This window comes from Aplysia californica, unplaced genomic scaffold (assembly GCF_000002075.1).
Source record: "Aplysia californica isolate F4 #8 unplaced genomic scaffold, AplCal3.0 scaffold00148, whole genome shotgun sequence".
NCBI lineage: Eukaryota > Metazoa > Mollusca > Gastropoda > Aplysiida > Aplysiidae > Aplysia > Aplysia californica.
In genome coordinates, this window is record NW_004797418.1 from 859,104 (window position 1) to 876,659 (window position 17,556).

General features: G+C 39.5%; 1 protein-coding gene across 1 annotated transcript in view; it reads left to right on the forward strand.

Annotated features, from left to right (window-relative positions):
• LOC101847581 overlaps positions 1-16,919 on the forward strand; it is a 32,625-nt gene extending 15,706 nt beyond the window's left edge. The window contains exons 5-12 of the mRNA XM_005097184.3: positions 1-132; positions 3,521-3,781; positions 6,451-6,521; positions 7,380-7,478; positions 10,735-10,808; positions 12,145-12,299; positions 13,753-13,845; positions 15,385-16,919. Coding sequence (XP_005097241.1) covers positions 1-132; positions 3,521-3,781; positions 6,451-6,521; positions 7,380-7,478; positions 10,735-10,808; positions 12,145-12,299; positions 13,753-13,845; positions 15,385-15,480 — 981 coding nt within the window. The 3' untranslated portion in view covers positions 15,481-16,919. The remainder of the gene's footprint in view (positions 133-3,520; positions 3,782-6,450; positions 6,522-7,379; positions 7,479-10,734; positions 10,809-12,144; positions 12,300-13,752; positions 13,846-15,384) is intronic.
• Positions 16,920-17,556: the final 637 nt, after the last annotated feature.

A 17,556-nucleotide genomic window follows, 5' to 3' on the forward strand; every position in this document is an offset into this window, starting at 1 on the left:
TTTGGTATAAAGACGGAGGTGAAGTTGGAGGAGTTCAGCACTTGGCACAGGGACTCCTGCCCGGAGTTGTTTCAGCATGTCCACAACTGGGTGTACCATATCCTCACTGGCTCCTCCCTGCCTGAGGAACTGGTGAGTACAAGTGCTTGCGATGTCATAGTTAGAATTTCCTCTTTGTGTTTGCAAATTATGACAGCTGTTTATATGAGCTGAAGAATTTTTAAAAAACATTTTGTGGGTAAACTGTACTTATTCAAGAAAACGAAATTTCAGGAGAGAGAAAAAAATTTTCATTCCTGTAACAATTGTTCCTACAATGAGTTGTTGGGTTGTTTTGTTTGTTTTCTTTGGGGGGGGGGGGGGGGGATGCTCAGCATTTAGAATTTGAATTTTGACAGAATATTTCGTGAGCACATGCAAACAATACCACACATTATGGGATTAAGAAGATGCAATTTTTTTAAATTTCAACATTTTAGGCATATTTCATCTGAACAGCTTGTAAATGATTTGCCCTTTGGATTGGATTTGCCAAAGTGTCCCGGGTTGGCTCTGACAGGCTGATTCCAAGAGACTCTTTTGCCATGTGTTAGGCAGCGTGGTGAAATCAGGCGCTCATCAAAACAATGAATTCAAAGAAATCGGCCCTTTTCTGGGCGTTCAGCAATTTTTTTTCGAATTTTATTTTTTTGCCTCAATACCTTTTATGTCTTTTTGAAAACATATTTCTGTGTGGATGTTACCGAAAAATGTTCATTAAAGGCACAAAAAATGTAAATTTCCTGTTTCCAAGGACACTCAATTTTGGAAGTCACCAAACTTTTGCAGCCATTTTTTCATGAATCTTATCTTTCATATCGGCTCACCCCCACCTCCTTCACTCGCAAATATCTCAACTTTTATCTAAAATAGCCAAATGCAAGACAAATGAACAAGCTGTAAGATTCTACTACCAATAACTCCATTATGCCAAAAAATTGACGAGCGCCTGATTCCACCGCTTGGTGACACATATGATATAAATTGTTCTAACGGGGTCATGGAAATAAATAAGGAATCTGTGGATGTAATCAAAAATCGAAAAGTCAAACTTTGAAAATAACAAGGTTCTCTCTCCTCTTTTGGATAAAACTTAGTTGCCAGTTACCGACAAGTTTTGAAGGTCTTCTCTGGCATCTGTTACTATATCATCAAGCCAGTTAAGTGTTGGATTTCTGTTTTTTAGTGTAAAAAAACCCACTTCCTTATAAAACAAAAGCACTGTGGAATTTCAACCTTGAATGTATTCAGCATGAACTTGCAATCCTATTATTTTATGGGTTTTGTATGTAGGCAGTAGAGACCTGCTTATGATTTTATGGGTTTGTTTTTTTATTGAAAATTTACCTTCATGCATAGTCTTACATCATTGGACAAAGCTCTGTTCTTGAAGGTACCAAGGAGAATGCTAAAAAAAAAAGAGAAGATGGGAAAAATTGTCTGAAAATGGACAAAGCCAGTGAAATTCTTGGTTCAGATGCTGAATTATGTCGTCGTTCAGCTTTTGACTTTGATGAGTTACAGCAAGTTGTTGACCCAGAGTAAATGATAGCATTGGAAGAGAGAATGGACTGTTATTTTCTGAGAAATGATCTGTATTTTTGTTGAAAGGCACATAACTCAAATGTCTCGGAGCAGGATGTAAGAGGTTCACAGCGCCGAATCAGCGGTCGTTTAGTTTCGCCAGGCCGTACGCTGCTAGGTCAGCGAGACGGGGTCAGCTGCCGGTCAGTCTACCTGCGCTCAGTTATGTAACTACCAAAGTGCGGGAATAAACTCACTAAATCTCGCTCAGAATAATGACAATTAATGTGGGTATCTACTTACCAAAGGACATCGTTGTTGGAAGATTAGTAATCCACATTTTTGCATTTTTGTTAACAGCCAAATTCGTCGGGCCTGTGATGAAATTCTCCTTACAGTATCCTTCATTAAATTAATGACACAGATCTCTTTACACATTTTATACAGTAGATCTATACGCTTATCTATGGCGCCGTGGTTGTTTTCTCGGTGCCTGCAATGAAGGTGCTCTCTGGAGCAAATTAATGTGCGTCCATAACGTATCGTAGTTTTTCCGTATTGTTTACGATGCCTTGAACCCACTTTTCAATTTTTAAAATAGACTGGTGACAGCTTTCGGTTCCTTTTCTCCCAGCGGGCCCAAGCCAAAGCCATGTTGTGTTAAGGATGAAATGCAGTGTTGTTCTAAATTGCGCTGTTTGGGGATTTTCTTTGTTGGAAAATGTCTTCTGTACAGCTTCATGTAGGCTACGTGTTTATTGCTGTCTGAATTCCTGGAATAGAGGTTTTCGGAATAGGTGCACTGTGTGAGATGTCATTATGAATTTGACTGTATGCTTGGTTGAGAGAGTAAAAAATCAAACCTATAGAGTGCGCTTTGTCAACAATGATTGGATGATAAAATATCCCTTGGCAGTGACTCATATGTCCTAGCCTTTCTTATCAGCCTCTGTTGTACTTTAGTCACGTTCTTACATCCGCAAACGCGACAAAGTTCATTCAGGGAGGAGGAACGTCACCGTGTGTGTGTTCCATAGGGCGATTTCAGTAAACCTGTTAGAAATGAATCACGGGCAAATGGATTCTACCTCATATCGTATCACGGCTCAATCAACAAAGATGAATTGTATACACATTAAGCACAAATATGTCTGCCTTTCATAGAAACAACAATCTATGAAATTAATGGAGAAGTGTTGAACTTAAAACAGCATAGAATCCAGAATACGCAATTGCACTGGTCAATTAACAAGGCACTGGATGAGAATCAGATGTAAGCGACTTAATATTGCAAGAACTATTCTTCAAACAATGATGAAAATTATATACGTACAGCACAAATATGTCATCAGTGCATGTACCAAAATTTGTTGAGATTGAGCGAGCACTTTGGAAATTAAAAGTGAATTAAGTGCAGCGGATACATATTAAATTCGATGAAATTCAGAACATTTTGCACACACTGTAACATCGGCACATATTGTCGCATTGAGATCGGCTTTTCGCAGACAGAGAGGGAGAATCTTGCTCTTTTCTTATTGTATGGAATAATTTGTGGTTAGAGTGAGGATACTGCCGATAATTAGTGTCAAAAGTGTCGATTACGCCATGACCTGCCCGCCTGTAGCTGATGCGCAACGGAGCGGCCAGTGACCCCCGCGTAACCTGGCACGGAGCGGTTCCGACGGTGATTTAATGACTTCCAGATGTCGCTGGCCTGGGAAACTAAGAGGCACGATTTCAGCCAGTTTTCGGCGCTGTGGGTTTCACATCCCTTGAAGCATAGCTTACCATTTTGAACGTTCTGACCTATTATCTAACACCCTGGGTCACCATGGGATTTGCAGAGGGATTGCGGATATGTCTCACAGGATAAGAGGAACATAAAACAGCAGGCTGTGATTGTTGTGATGTGCAAGTGGGGAGGGGATTATACTTTACTTTTATCATTTTTCAGGATAACTGCCGAGTGCCAATGCTGGATGCTGTGACTAATGCCAACAACAGCATCAGCATGGCAGTCTTGTGGCTTCTGTCCATCGTACTCCCTCCCGCATACACCAAACTGAAAGCCCAGAAAAAGTCCAGTGCGGAAGGACCGTCTGCTTCTCTTGCTGCGTCAGTGGCTGCAAACAACTTCAGTTCAGGAGCCGGGGCTGGGGAGTACAGTGTCACCAAAGACCCCATGTGGACGTCGCTCCTGTTGTTACGGAAAATGGTTAGTTCTGTTGGTTAGCTGCTGTCAATTTTGTTTGTTTGGCATCACAAAATGTCAACCCTTTCGATGAAGGGTTTCATCAACACCAGCTTTTCTCACTTCGTGCCAGAGTATAGGCCATCAACAAGAGCTCTCCATGTACTTCTGTCTTGAGCTATAATCTCCAGCCTCTATCCAGGTGCATCCCATCTATTTCAGGTCTGAACCTTATCCCTTCACAAAATACTTTCTTGTATCAGCCTGGCAGAAAGGTGTACCTTTCTTTCTCTTCCTTTATGGATTCCATTTTAAGACTTGGTGAGTAATGTTTGTTTTGGTTTTCTCAAGGTGCATCCACTTCATCTCCATTTTCTCTTCCTGATTTGTACATCTATATTTTCTGTGTTGATTTGTTTGCTCCCATAGTTGTTCATTTCTTGTGGTGAGAAAAAGGTTTTTGTGGGGGAAAAGAACTTTTAACATCATGTCACTAAAAGAACAGGGGAATGAATGACTGTGACAATATAGAACTGATACTGTTGAGAAGAAAGTAATGTGTGGAATTAGGAAGTCCTTTGTGACTGCATTTACTGTCTCAACTCAAAAGTTCTTGTTTCTTTCTTTTTAGTTTTAGTGTTAGTAAGATTTTCATAGCACTTGCAGCACAATTAGATCATATAAGTGCCAAGTATTAGAGGTGCTGTAAGAGAGGAGCATACTTTTTGTTTCTACTTTTGCTTATTTCACGTTTGCTGGTTTTTGCTGTTGGGTGTTCTGGTGTGGTTTGCTCCTTCTTTCCTATCAAACATCTATTGGTAGATGGTTGGTGGGTGCTCTGGTGTGGTTTGCTCCTTCTTTCCTATCAAACATCTATCGTCCTTATCTCCCCTTTTTCTTTTTATGTTTGTTACTCTCTTGTAACACCTTTAATCTTCTGGCGCTTATATGACCGTATGCAGCTGTGAGTGCCGTAAAACCTCTACTAAGAAAAAAACACCCCCCAAAAAAACATCTTTTTTTTTTTCCCTTGCCCATTTATATGAGATTGACGCCATCTGATTAGTAGAAAAGTGCATATGATTGTGTCCAATAGTGTATTACATGCATACTTAACTGTAATAGCGGATAGAGATTCCAGGATTATAGATGTAAGTCATTGATCTGAGAGAGGTGATGATTTTAGCATTAATAGTGGTGATGAGTGATGATGAGGGATTTCGTTTAAGTAATGTTAGCGTTAGTCCTATCTTCCTCTGCTCCAATGAGTCACGGGGGATGTGGGCACCCTCTATCCCGTTCCCTACTGGAACCATCTTTACGGTCACCATGAAGTTCCGAAATGGTGGGCTCAGTCTCTGCTAAGGTGACATCGTTAGTGTTAGCTTATTCTATCGGGCCAAGACAAGTGTAGAGAGGAGCTAAGTGGGAAGACAGTATAGTGGCAGGTATGTTGGGGGTATTTGTAAGCGGGTTGTAAATAGCAAGTTGGCAGATTATGATCTTTACAATTGCAGCATTCTACTCCCTGATCCTTTGCCCCGAGTAATCTTTTCGAGTCCGATTGAGCTTGGAGAGATTCTGACATCAATTGTCCTCCTTATCTCTCCTCCTTCTTTTTTGTGTTTGTAACTCTCTTGCAACACCTTTAATCTTCTGCACTTAAATGACCTCATTGTGTTGCAAGTACTATAAAAATCTTACTAAAACTTAAAGACTTTTCACTTCTGCTGGTTGTTGTTGTTGTTGTTGTTGTTGTTGTTGTTGTTGTTAGTGTTGGTGGATGCTCTTACTTGGTTTGCTACTTGTATTTCTTTTCAACATTTGTAATATTGTCCTGATTAGTTCTTGTTGAAATATGCCTGATTGCTGGTCACTTTTTTTTTTTCATTTCTTTGTATGAAAAATTCCCAGTGACCAGGTGTCCTCTTTTCTGTGAAATAAGTTTATCGTTTTTTAACTCATTGAGGACACGCTGTTTTGGGGCACTTTGAAAAAAGAATCATAACTTCATAATTCGTACAGATTTTTACATTCTGTTTTCTTTATCTGAAACTCAGAAAAGCAGGCAAAAACATGCACATTGTGAATCGTGCTCATTCGTACTTCTGATTTGTGTACGATGGTTGAAGTGAGCAACAGCGTTGTTTTTATCCTGCTGCTGATCAAACGTATATGTGAGGCAGCGTGTTGAAATCAGGCCCTCGTCAAAATAATGAAATTGAAGAAACTGGCATTTTCACGCCAGTTTGGCTATTTTTATTGATTTTTTCATTCAAGAACACAAGGCTGTGTAGATTTTACTAATTAAAAGCGTAAAAAAATGTAAGTTTTCAATGACCACGGGCTCTCAAGCTATGGAAATAAGCAAAATTCAGCGGCCATTTTCTCGCTAATTTAACCTTTGAAACAAGGCGACCTCCACCTCCTTCAGTTGCAGATATCTCGACTTCTGTTCATGTTAAATGGATATATTTTTTCATAGAAGGCAAGACAAATGAACAAGCTTTAAGATAATACCAATAACTCCATATGCCCAAAAATTGACGAGCGCCTGATTCCATCACGTCATGGCACATATGTCCGCTTCGTCCTCATAGAGTCCTTGAAGAGGGCGGGACAAGTGTCTCAACGGTTGATATTGATAGATGCGTTGTTTTTAGCCCAGCTGCTTTACTTGTTTTTCTGTACAGGCCAGACTTCCACAGTGCGAGAGCTGGAAAGTGCTCTACAATAGCGAGAACCATGGGATGTCCTCAAATAGGCAAGTTTCTTGGCTTTGTGGTAATCAGATTGTTCATTCTGAAAGAACTTTTGGCTGGAGGTTTGGTTTTGGGATATCAGTAAGTCTGATGTCCCACTTCCACTACTAGGGGGAGCAAGTCCCTCCCTTCGATGAGTGTCGCTCATACACCTCATATCTATTCTAGTTCACCAGCTATAGCTGAGAGAATGGTGCCCAACTCAGATATCTCAGAGAAGGTTGTAAAAAGTTTCACACCCCTCTTTTTTAAAAATTTCTTTTTCTTTTTAAAAAAAAGTAAAGTATAGCATACCATTTGTTAGGCTTGTTTTAGTTTTACTTTGAGTTTTATGGCGCATTGAAGAATGTATAACTGTAAGATCTTCATCTCATTGCGCCATTTATGTTTACGTATGTGGCCGTTTTATTGACATAGAGCATAGAAGCATCCCTTGCCTGACAAGCAGTCATGTGTTGTTTTTGATGGTACTGTTAATGTTTATACTGACTTGAGTGGCGTCAGTTCTGGGTTGAAATTAGTTTGGAATTATGCCTAAACGGTAGTTTGAAAGGCCTACGCTTTTCTATTTTAGAATCACTAACGGATCCTTAACATGTGGAACTTCCACACAAGATCTCTGAAATTGTTCATTCTTGTTTGGAAAGACTTGATGTGCGATCTTACCTTACACCTCTGCTCTGCATCTTTTTTTTTCTGTATAGAGAGTCCTGTGCAAAAAAAAAAAAACAAGCCCAAAACCCAACAATGAGGAGTCGCATCTTAAAAATGATGTAGATGTGTTTGATAGGGCCTTAGAGTTGTTAAAAAGAATGAACAATGTCTCACTGACGTTGTGTATACATGTTAATAATTGACAGGTTTAGCCACCATGTCGCCTCCTACCATGCGGCGAACGTCACGTTCTTCAACTTTGAAGGCAAAAACCAGTACTGTCTCGCTCTTGACAGAGGTTGGCGGTAAGTCTCTTTGATTTGTTTAAACAATAAGTCTTTGTTAAAAGATATAGGATGTATTTGTGTTTTACTACAATAGTATGTATATTTTTGTGATGGGACCTGGGCGATCAGGATAAGAATATAGAAGGTAAAGGACCTGGAATGCTCATGTAAACAGGGATAGGGGATGGTTGAAAGTCCAGTCTGGTTCTTCAAAAGAACCTCACAATGAATTCTTTTTACAGTTTTTATGCCTTTTCATCAAAATGTCACTCTTCAAATTTCACCTGTAAACAACTTTGAATGTAAACGCCTACTATATAAAAGTATGCTCTGTTCGGTGTCAACTTATGACTTTTGACAGATTCTTAACCCTCCACCTGTTGCTAAAAATTATTAGCTTGTGCTGTCAGAGGAAGCTATATGATTTCACCATATCAAGTTGGAAAGTGCGAGAAAAGGCTTTTCCCCAATGCATTTTCCGAAAGGAGTAAATAAATAGGAAGTAGAGTTCATTTGTTAAGGAATTGAAGTGTTTGGTGATGTAAAAATGAACCGAAATAGTAACTCAAATTATGGCTGATTTAATCATCACTAAAAACTTAAAATTGTTGTTGACACTTGGAAGGTTGACTATCTACTATATAGTATATGTGTATGTGAAAAGACAATTGAGATTCTTTGGCCACATAAATAGATTAAGGGCAGGTGGCAGTTAATATTTCTAACTTTGTTATTAACACATACCAGCGCCCTTCAGAGTGATCATAAAACTCTCCTGGAGTTCAAAATGAAATTCAAATAGCAAAATATAATCTTTCTTTAAGGAATTTGAAAATATTTCATGTTTTGGGGGTACAGAAGCAATTTTGACTCAATCCAGCCCGCGCTCTTGCTCAATCAGTTTATTGACTTAAGTGCTTATATTTTCATATAAGCACACTAACAATAAAATCTGTGATCCTAAATGGGCTTGTTTTGATACCTGAAACCTCTAAAGAGATATTGAGGATAACGTCATAGCTATTGCTTGACTCTATTAATTGTCGCATTTTCACATCAACTGAAGCACTCGAAACTGCATTTTTCAAAATCGGTGAGAGATATATAAAAAAGCCCATTTAGGACTAAAGAAAATTCATTTTTACATAGTCAGGCCAAATATAAAAGAAATCCTCCACTTGAGTTTTAAATGAGAGTCCGGGCTGCAGCCCATACCCCTTAATTTTTGTCGTTTTGAGAAAACTTTAAAAAATGTTCAGATTTTGTCATAACTTTCTAACCGAAACTGATAGGAGCATGAATTGAAATGTATAAAGACAATTAATCTTTTCTAAATGTACCCAATTGTTTTATATCTAATTTTTTTTTTTTAAATGTCACCCCAAAATACAGTAGGTAGTCATGCAACAGAGAGGTCAATTTAGTTGTAGTATTAACTGAAAAGAAGAAATATAGGGAAATTTGTCAAAAACATGCAACTCCAAGCTCCCAAAAGAGGAAAACATAGCCATAAATTGCAGAAGGACTTCTTTATTCCTAATCAGTCCCTCTTCCTGGGCAGTAGAGACGTCTGCCAGTCCAATTTTCCTCCTCTAAAAGATGGTTCCTTTCCTGTTTTTCTAAGCTACACCATCTATGGCAGTCTCTGCACTCTATATTTGGGTACAGTTCCTTCTGATGCCCCTGTCCATGGTTTGGGCTGAGACCTGCAACTTTAGAAATGGCATAAACGTCTGAGTGCCAGGGGCCCCCAAATTCCAGTCTGCAGTAGGGATAGCAAAGCTGCTTCTACTCTTGGTTTGGTCACAAAGAACGTCTTAGGGCACTTCAACCAGGTGTGACCTCATCTGTGGTGCACAGGCTTCACAAATGAAGGGGTTTGAGCCTTCCCTTGTGTGATGGTGCTGTGTTTCTTTGGCTGTAATGCCTTTTGTAAAAGTACAATATAACACAGATAGCTCGAATTCGTTGGAACTGGCCTCGGTAATTCGAGGCATCCGTAGTTCTAGGGATCTGTAGTTCGAAGGATATCTTTAAAAGATAAAGAAGGAAAAAAAAAACAGGACCGCAGGCACAATTCTACGGATGCATGTGTAATTTTGAGTCTTCTGTGTTTGACCTGTCTGTGTTATACTGTAAAAGCATCAGTTGTTTTCACCAGTAGGTGGGCATTTGTCATGATGTGCATCTCCATCTGTGCTGGTGCTAAGCAGCAACGTGGCCACCACTGCTTCTCACATTAACAGTTGAAAGAGTTGAACAACTTCAGAGGTTTTGTGTAATAGGACTGGAGACATCCAATCTTCTCCTGGTTGAAAAGAACAGAAGAGAAAAAAAAATCTGGGAAAAAACCTTAAGAATAAGGATTTAGGTGTTGTTATTATCCTCTGCAGAGAGCTGATCAAGGAGACAGACAGCTGGGACGAATGGGGTACCATGATCATCAATGTTTGCTCCAGATCTGACACATGAAGAAGAAGATATAGATATCTATGCATGTCTCTGTCGCTGGTTAAAGACAAGAGGATTCCCTTGCCAGGAAGTCCTATTTTATTTAACACAGCTTATATGAACACTGTAAATTTTGAAACAGCGGTGAATCAAAATAAACCAAGATCCCAATCTTTTATTCTCAAATCTAAGAACCTGGCTAAACCACACCCAAAATCCGGTGATCCTAGATATATATCACTTGAGTGGGCTCCACTGTTCGCTCCCATTTTGCTACTGTAGTTTACTTGGCCCATGATGTCCTGGCTCCTTTTCAGATTATCTAAATTGTGATGATGGGGTCCAACCATTTACCGCAATTAATATTTGTGTCACGACACGGTGGAATCAGGCGCTCGTCAATTTTGAGGCTTGTGGAGTTATTGGTATCAGCTGAAAGCTTATTCATTTGCCTTGTTGTCAATGAAAAAAGTATTCATCTATCTTGAATGGAAGTCAAGATGCTTGCGATTGAAGTAGGTGGGGTCGCATGGTTTCAGCGGTAAAATTAACTAGAAAATGGCCGCCAAAGTTTGGTTACTTCAATAGCTTGAGAGTCCTTGAAAACTAAAAAAATGGCATATTTTGTGGCTTAAATCAACGTTCTTCTGTAAAATTCAAGTAGAAATATGTTTTTATATAGACATAGATGGTGTTGAGTCAAAAAACAAAAATTTGATAAAAATTGCCAAAGTGGCAAAAAAATGCCTGGTTCTTCTATTTCATTATTTTGACAAGCGCCTGATTTCACCACAGTGCCTCACTTTTTTTTTCTTTGTTGCAGGGAAGGATGTGGCAAGTTTGGTGGGGAAGACTGTCGTTTGATCCAGCTGCTTCCAGTATACAGGGTTATTCAGTGTAAGTCGTCTTGTGTTAATGCGTGGTGTTGGTAAGGACAGATGTAGCTTGTGGGTTATTGGTGGGTGCTCTGCCCTGGTGTGATTATATCTCTTGCCATTGTCATCTAGTAACATCTCTAACTTTTAGCACTTATATGACTTCTTTGTTTATTCTTCAAAATTCCATTAAAATAACTAAAACTGAAATTAAGATATTGTTTACCTTTGGTGGTGCCGTGCCACCCAAGGATGCTTTGTGATTTTCATAGAAAGAGGACTGTAAAACTTGAGGGCACTGCATGGCATAAGTTGCAGTTCTGTAGTTGCCATCAGTATTGGTCAGTGGTTTGGGGGGGGGGGGGGGGGGGGGGGGAGTTCAAGGTTAACAACCATTTTATAGATGATGGTACTGACATTGTGTTGTAGTGGTAAGGCACCTCTCCATTGCATACAAAATACCAGAGTTTAATTCCTGAGTGGGGAGAATTTGTATCGAGTATCTTGGTCTTCCTGCAAGGGTATTGTATCCTTCTATTTGTTTAAAGTGCTTTGAAGTCATCTCAGTTACATATGAGGCATCGTGATGAAATCAGGCGCTCGTCAAAATAATTAAATCGAAGAAAACGACTTTTTTATTCCCATGTGGCAATTTTTATAGAATTTTTAAATTTTGGCTTAACACTTTGTGTCCATTTATAAACATATTGCTGTGTGGCTTTTACTGAAAAACATTTAATAAAGGCAGAGAAAACGTAAATTTACAGTTTCCAATGACTCTTAAGCTTTGGAAGTCACCAAACTTTGGCAGCAATTTCCTCTTTAATTTTACTTCTGAAGCCAAGTGGCCCCTCCTGCTTTAACTCAAAATATCTCGACTTCTATTGAAGATAGATGGATATTATTTTCATCGAAAGCAAGACAAATGAACAAGATTTAAGATGAAACCAATTACTCCATTTGCCAAAAAATTGATTCCACCACGTCGTGACACATATATTATATCCTCACCTTTGTGATAAGACTGGCTATCCCCAGTGAGTAAATTGTACAGGAGAAGCAAAATTCTTTTTTTTTTCCTCACCCAGGAAGCTGGAGGCTGACTTTATTTCTCTTAACATTTTTTGGAGTATTTCTCGTCAAAATTTAGACCTGTCTTTGAATAGTCACATGAAATGGATATTTGTAAAAATTGATATTTTGTGGGTTAATCATTTCACAAGGGGGACGATATGTTACTGTATAACATATTCCTGAAAGGAAAATCAAATTTGTCCATTTCATAAAAGACTGTGAAAACATATTTTTGATTGATCTTATTGGGTACTCTAGATGTCTTTCTTACTTATTTCTTTCAGCTGGGGAGAATATGGTGAAATGGGTTGAATCGTCCAAGAGCTCTTCTCAAGGCATCTTTGTTGGTTGCGATGGCAAAGCAGAAGTTCTCCGCATTCCTAAGGACTTTGATACCATCTCCCACTATGGCGTTTCCTGCCAGCTGTACAGGGTCGAGGTAGATCCTGATTTCTTGTTTACAGTTTGTGGATGGTTTGAGGGCGCCACTGATAGATCCTGTTTCCTTTTTTTCACCTCTGTTGTTTCTGTCTGTCTGTCTGTCCAAGTTCTTCTATGACCATTTTTGTGTTGGTGTGCTTCTCTGTACTCAAACTAACTCAAAAACTTAAAAGTTTTGAAAGAATCTTTTGTGGTGTAATGTTACATGGGCTTTTACTTCCTGAACTATTAAATCACTCAGCCCTAACCCCGAGACAGTTGGATTTGCCTTCTGCACTGGGCCGTGAACCCGACAGTATTGCCCCCTCTCTCCCCCCCCCCCCCCCCCCCCCCCCTTCCTGATAGTTGAAGCAGCCTTTGTGCTATTGAGGCCAGAGAGATGAGCAGAGTAAGCCTGATTCCCCGTTTGGACTTCTCTGTTGACATCCACCCCTTGGCACTCATATGACCTTAAGCAGTTGCGAGTGCCGTAAAATCTTACTAAAACTAAATGACAGTATCGGTATTGAGATTTCTACTGCTTAATAACATAAACATACCTCCAATAAGAACAGACTATATTTTATACATATGGCAAATTTTTTATAACAAACAGACTATTATAAAGGTAAAGGTCGCTTGCCTGACCTACTCTTGAAAGTAACTTACCACTTGGTAATAAAGTTGAAAATGTAAGCTAGTCTTGGTCTTTCCTCCAAGCTACTTTTTAGTGCTTGTTGCTGACCTTTTTAAGATAGATATATCTCACAGACTATCAAATATTTTTTAATTTTGTGAACAGTAATAGACCATGTAATTACTAAACAAAATGCATGTGAAATATTACGGCGATTGGAGTTGGTTAGGTTTGGGTTTTTTTTTAATGATTTTACAAAAACGCCTCAATCCTCAAGGCACAGCTAGTAGACTGGGTCCTTGGCCCCAGGGCTGAGTAAATTAATGGTGTTCTTCCTGACCTGACATATCTTTGCTCATTTTAATTAAATGTTTCACCTACTCAGCATTTGTAGTGGGGGTTATTGGCGGGTGCTCTGATGTTTTTTGCCCATTCTTTGCCATCAAACATCTCCTGACCTTATCTCTCTTCCTTATTTTCTTTGTATATTATTATCTAGTAATACCTCTAATTTCGTCACTTACATGAACTATTTGTGTTGCAAAAAATGGTAATTGCAATTTTTTCATCCGTCTGCTTTTTCTTATAACTTAGTCATACATGTCATTATTATATATTTTCTTTTGAAGGGCAAAAATGTTGTTGTAGGTGTTATATTTTTCACTACTTCTTTCATAACAACCAAATGAATGGAGTTCATGGCTGGTAGATTTAACCCACGTATTGACCCTCTTTTGTCAGCTTTAGACAGCTTTTATACTCATACGAGAATATCATTTGTTCTTCTGTACTCTGCGAAATTAATAATTGCATTATGTTCCCTCATCACTTATAGGTGTGGGGATGTGGATCTGACGATGCTTTGGAAGCTCAGCGCATTCAGAAAAAATGGGAGGCAGGAGCTGTGAGCAGGGAACAAGGCCGCAAGGTGAGAGCCAATGTAGCCTTTCTGTATTTGCTCTCACCTTCTTCTAAATCTATCTGTGTTTATGATGTATTGGTTAGTTACGCTTTTCGCTGTTCTTATCTGGAGATGTGAGGTTTATTTCCCCGTGGAAATGGTATTTCTTTGTTTTGGTAAGTGCAGTACGGCGCTCGCAGCTGCATAAGGTCATATGAGCACGCAGGACACATTAAACATTTTGAATTGGTAGGAAATTTTGAATTTTGCCAAGGTGGCGGCCGAAACCTACTCTTATCGATTTTAGACCCCCAAGGGATCTTTGTCGTGCGCAGACGTTGATAAAATACCATTACGGGGGCTCTCGTGGCCTAGAGGTTCAGGTGTTGGCCTCTCATTCAAAGGTCCTGGGTTCAAATCTGGGTAGGGACTGAAAACATTTTTTTCTCTGAAATTGTTTCCTTTCACCTCCTGTCCTGCTCTCTGGCAATGTTCTGTCATCTGCTTTCTGCCCCCACCCCCTCACCTCCTTTGCCCCCTCCTCTGGGCTCCTGACTCTCTCTGCAGCCTTTCTACTGCTACTCCTTGGCTCCTCACTGCTGCCTTTCAGCCACACCCCTGATCTTCTGGTAGGAAAGATCTACACCTAGCCTTCTCGGACAAGAGCGAAAAGTCTCGGAGGTCCAGTGTGCAAGTTGCGCACGTTAAAGATCCCTTGGTGGTCTAAAATCGATAAGAGTAGGCTTCGGCCACCAGCCTGGCATTCAAAATTTCCTACCAACTGAAAATGTTTAACACTTTTCACCCACGCAGAGCGTGCAACACCTATCCCCCACAGACCAGAATACAGGTGCGGTACATGCTATATCACACCATCGCCGATCGGCGTCCCGTGGGCAAAAGGAACGACTTCTTACCGTCGCATCTCGGCATCCCGTTGGGGCAGAGGGTTAAGGTGTCCTGCTCGCTCATATGACCTTGTGTTGTTGTGGGCGCCGTAAAACACTTGCCCAAAAATAAAATCGACACAGAAATGTGTTTTTAATTGGACATGAAAGGTTCTGAGCCAAAAAAAAAATTCAATAATAAAAATGTCAGTTACTTCTATTTCATGATTTTGATGAGAGCCTGATTTTATCTTGATGTCACACGAAATGTGTGGATGAGGGTATAAAACTTCAAGGGTTTTTTTCTTCCAAGCTGGTCTCTGGAGAGCACTCTGGTGTTGTCTGTTCTATCTGCTTCTTTTCACTGTCTTTTTAATTCTTATATGGCATGCTACAACTACATCTCATTGGCATCTGTGGTGTAGTGGTTATTGCGCTTTACAATTGCACCCAGAAGACCAGTATCAGTCTTTCTGCTAGCACGTGTGGGTTGGCTCTTACAGGCAGGGCTGAAGCAGTCTTCCTCCTGAATGATCTTAGTAGTGTTGATGGGGGCAAAAAAACTTCTTCAATTCATTTTTGTTTTTTCACTGTTGTCATTCATGTCCCAACACTAGATGGATGCCTCTATATAATTTATGCGCTTCTCTTTTACTTACACACACATATTTTTTTTCAGCTGAGGCCGTATGGAGAATCCTGGGATGACACTCCAGACAAACAGCTCTTGCAGTGGGGTGGTGTCAATGTGGGCAACCACTCGTACGACCGATAGCACTTGATGGCAACAAACATGAAAGTTGAAGAAATTACATCAGAGAGAAGGAAAAGGAATGAATCATTCCCTTTATTTATCCTCCTGTAAGTTTTGTGTTTCTTCTTTGTCCACTTCTCGCACCTCTCCACTGTGATTACAAATGAAATGGCCCTGATTGGTTGACAGCAAGTTTTAACATTTCGCTACCCTAGAATTACTATGTTCTACCTGCTCAGTACCTAGTTTTTAGAAATTTGACGTTAAAAAAATTTGAGTTTCACAATATGCCAAGCTTTTTCTAAAGCAGTTCTTTGAATATCTTGATAATGACTTCGAATAATCTTATGATTTTGATAGAGAAGATTGAACATTTGGTTTCTGACTTCATGGTCTTAGTAACCTAAAATGTAAGATAGAACCTAATAATTCTAAGGTAGCGATTCGCTATGTAGTGGTGAAACTTCACACTGGAGTGGACAGTGGCGCGGGTGGTTGGAGAGCACCACTGGTAGGTCCTACTTCTTTACTTTCCCACTGTTATTTCTGTCATTCTGTCTTACTTTCTCCCAGCACTAAGTGACCGTTCTTGTGTCCATGTGCTTCTCTTTACACGGACAAAACAAACAAATGGACAGTGGCAAATGTACGAGTGGTGCTCCTGCTGTGGTGCATATAGTAAACTCACTGTGAGACGGATCACACGGGAGCTCTCAGGACTTTCTTAACGTTTCTCTTGGTCTATTTCTGCCTTAGAGAATCACATCCTTGTTACGGGGTTCCCACGTTTGATTTTGCTCTGGGTTTTTTTTTAATGAAAGTCTTATGATTTGTGAGTGACAAGCGTATTCAGGGTAACAGTGTAGACAGTTGGGTTTTTTTGTTGTTGTTGATGTTTAATATACAATGTGTATTCTGTTATATATCGATATAGATTGGAATCGGACCTTGAAGCTAGAAATGTGTTGTACAGCTTGTTGAACAGGAGTCTTAAGTCGCTAGAAGGTAAAGCTGTATACTAGACTTGACAGGTCAATTTTGTTTCTTGACTAATGTCCAATTCTGCTCTTTAGAATTTTTATTGAAGTAGAATTGATTCTTTAATAGTTGGAACTGGCAAAAAGAAAAGGTAAATCTGAACCATTGTCATACTTTTGTAAGTAGTTTTGACAATTTTGGAACCCTCAGCACTGAAAGCTTTATCACATTATATGGCTTTAGTGAAGTGTGTTTAGTCTAACACGAACTGAAGAGGATGAATAACGACAAAATTATAACTATTTTAGTTGATTTGTGAATGTATGTAACTGATTCTTAGCATATTGTAGATGTAATCTGCTAGTATGCAAGTCAGGTCAGCAGATTTATAGACCAAAAAAAAATCCTATTGATTAAAGCTTCATGTCGTCATGTACATGATGGAGAATTCCCTCTTGAGGAGAATGGGGCGAAAAACAAAATTAGAAAAATTCTGGACAAAAATTTCACCCATGACATAATGCATAATATCAATTGTTGTTGGGCTTGCCAGGGTAAAATGCTTTACTCATTCAGTGGGTAAATGTGTGGAAACTGCTGTTGTAGTCTGTACAAAGATTTGAAAAAATGTTGTGTGATATGATTCTTCAGTATGAAACTTGTTCACAGTTGTTACTTACTACTGCAAAAGTTTTGTTGAGACATGTGATTGCTATTTAGTTGCTTCAATGATTGCACTGTGGTAAAAAGGTTAGGGTACTTTTTCAGGTATTAAGATCATTTGCAAGCTGTTGAAATGTCTTAACAATTGTACCCATGTATGGTATCGTTTCTTGCTTTTTTTTTCATCATTTAATATTTGAACTTGACAAGATGTATTTTCATGAGCACATGCTACTGATACCACAGATTAAGAAACTACACGTTGAAACATTTTCCACACTTTGGGCTTACTACATCTGAACAGCTGGCAGCGATATGTTTGTGTGTGTGTGTGAGACCTGACCGCCACCTGCCACGTGTTACCGTGGCCATTTTTGTTTGTCCGCCGCGGCCCCACCCCTTGCCACAACAGGCGTCCGTGTCTTCTCCAGTCTCTGCTGCATTGTACTATTTGTG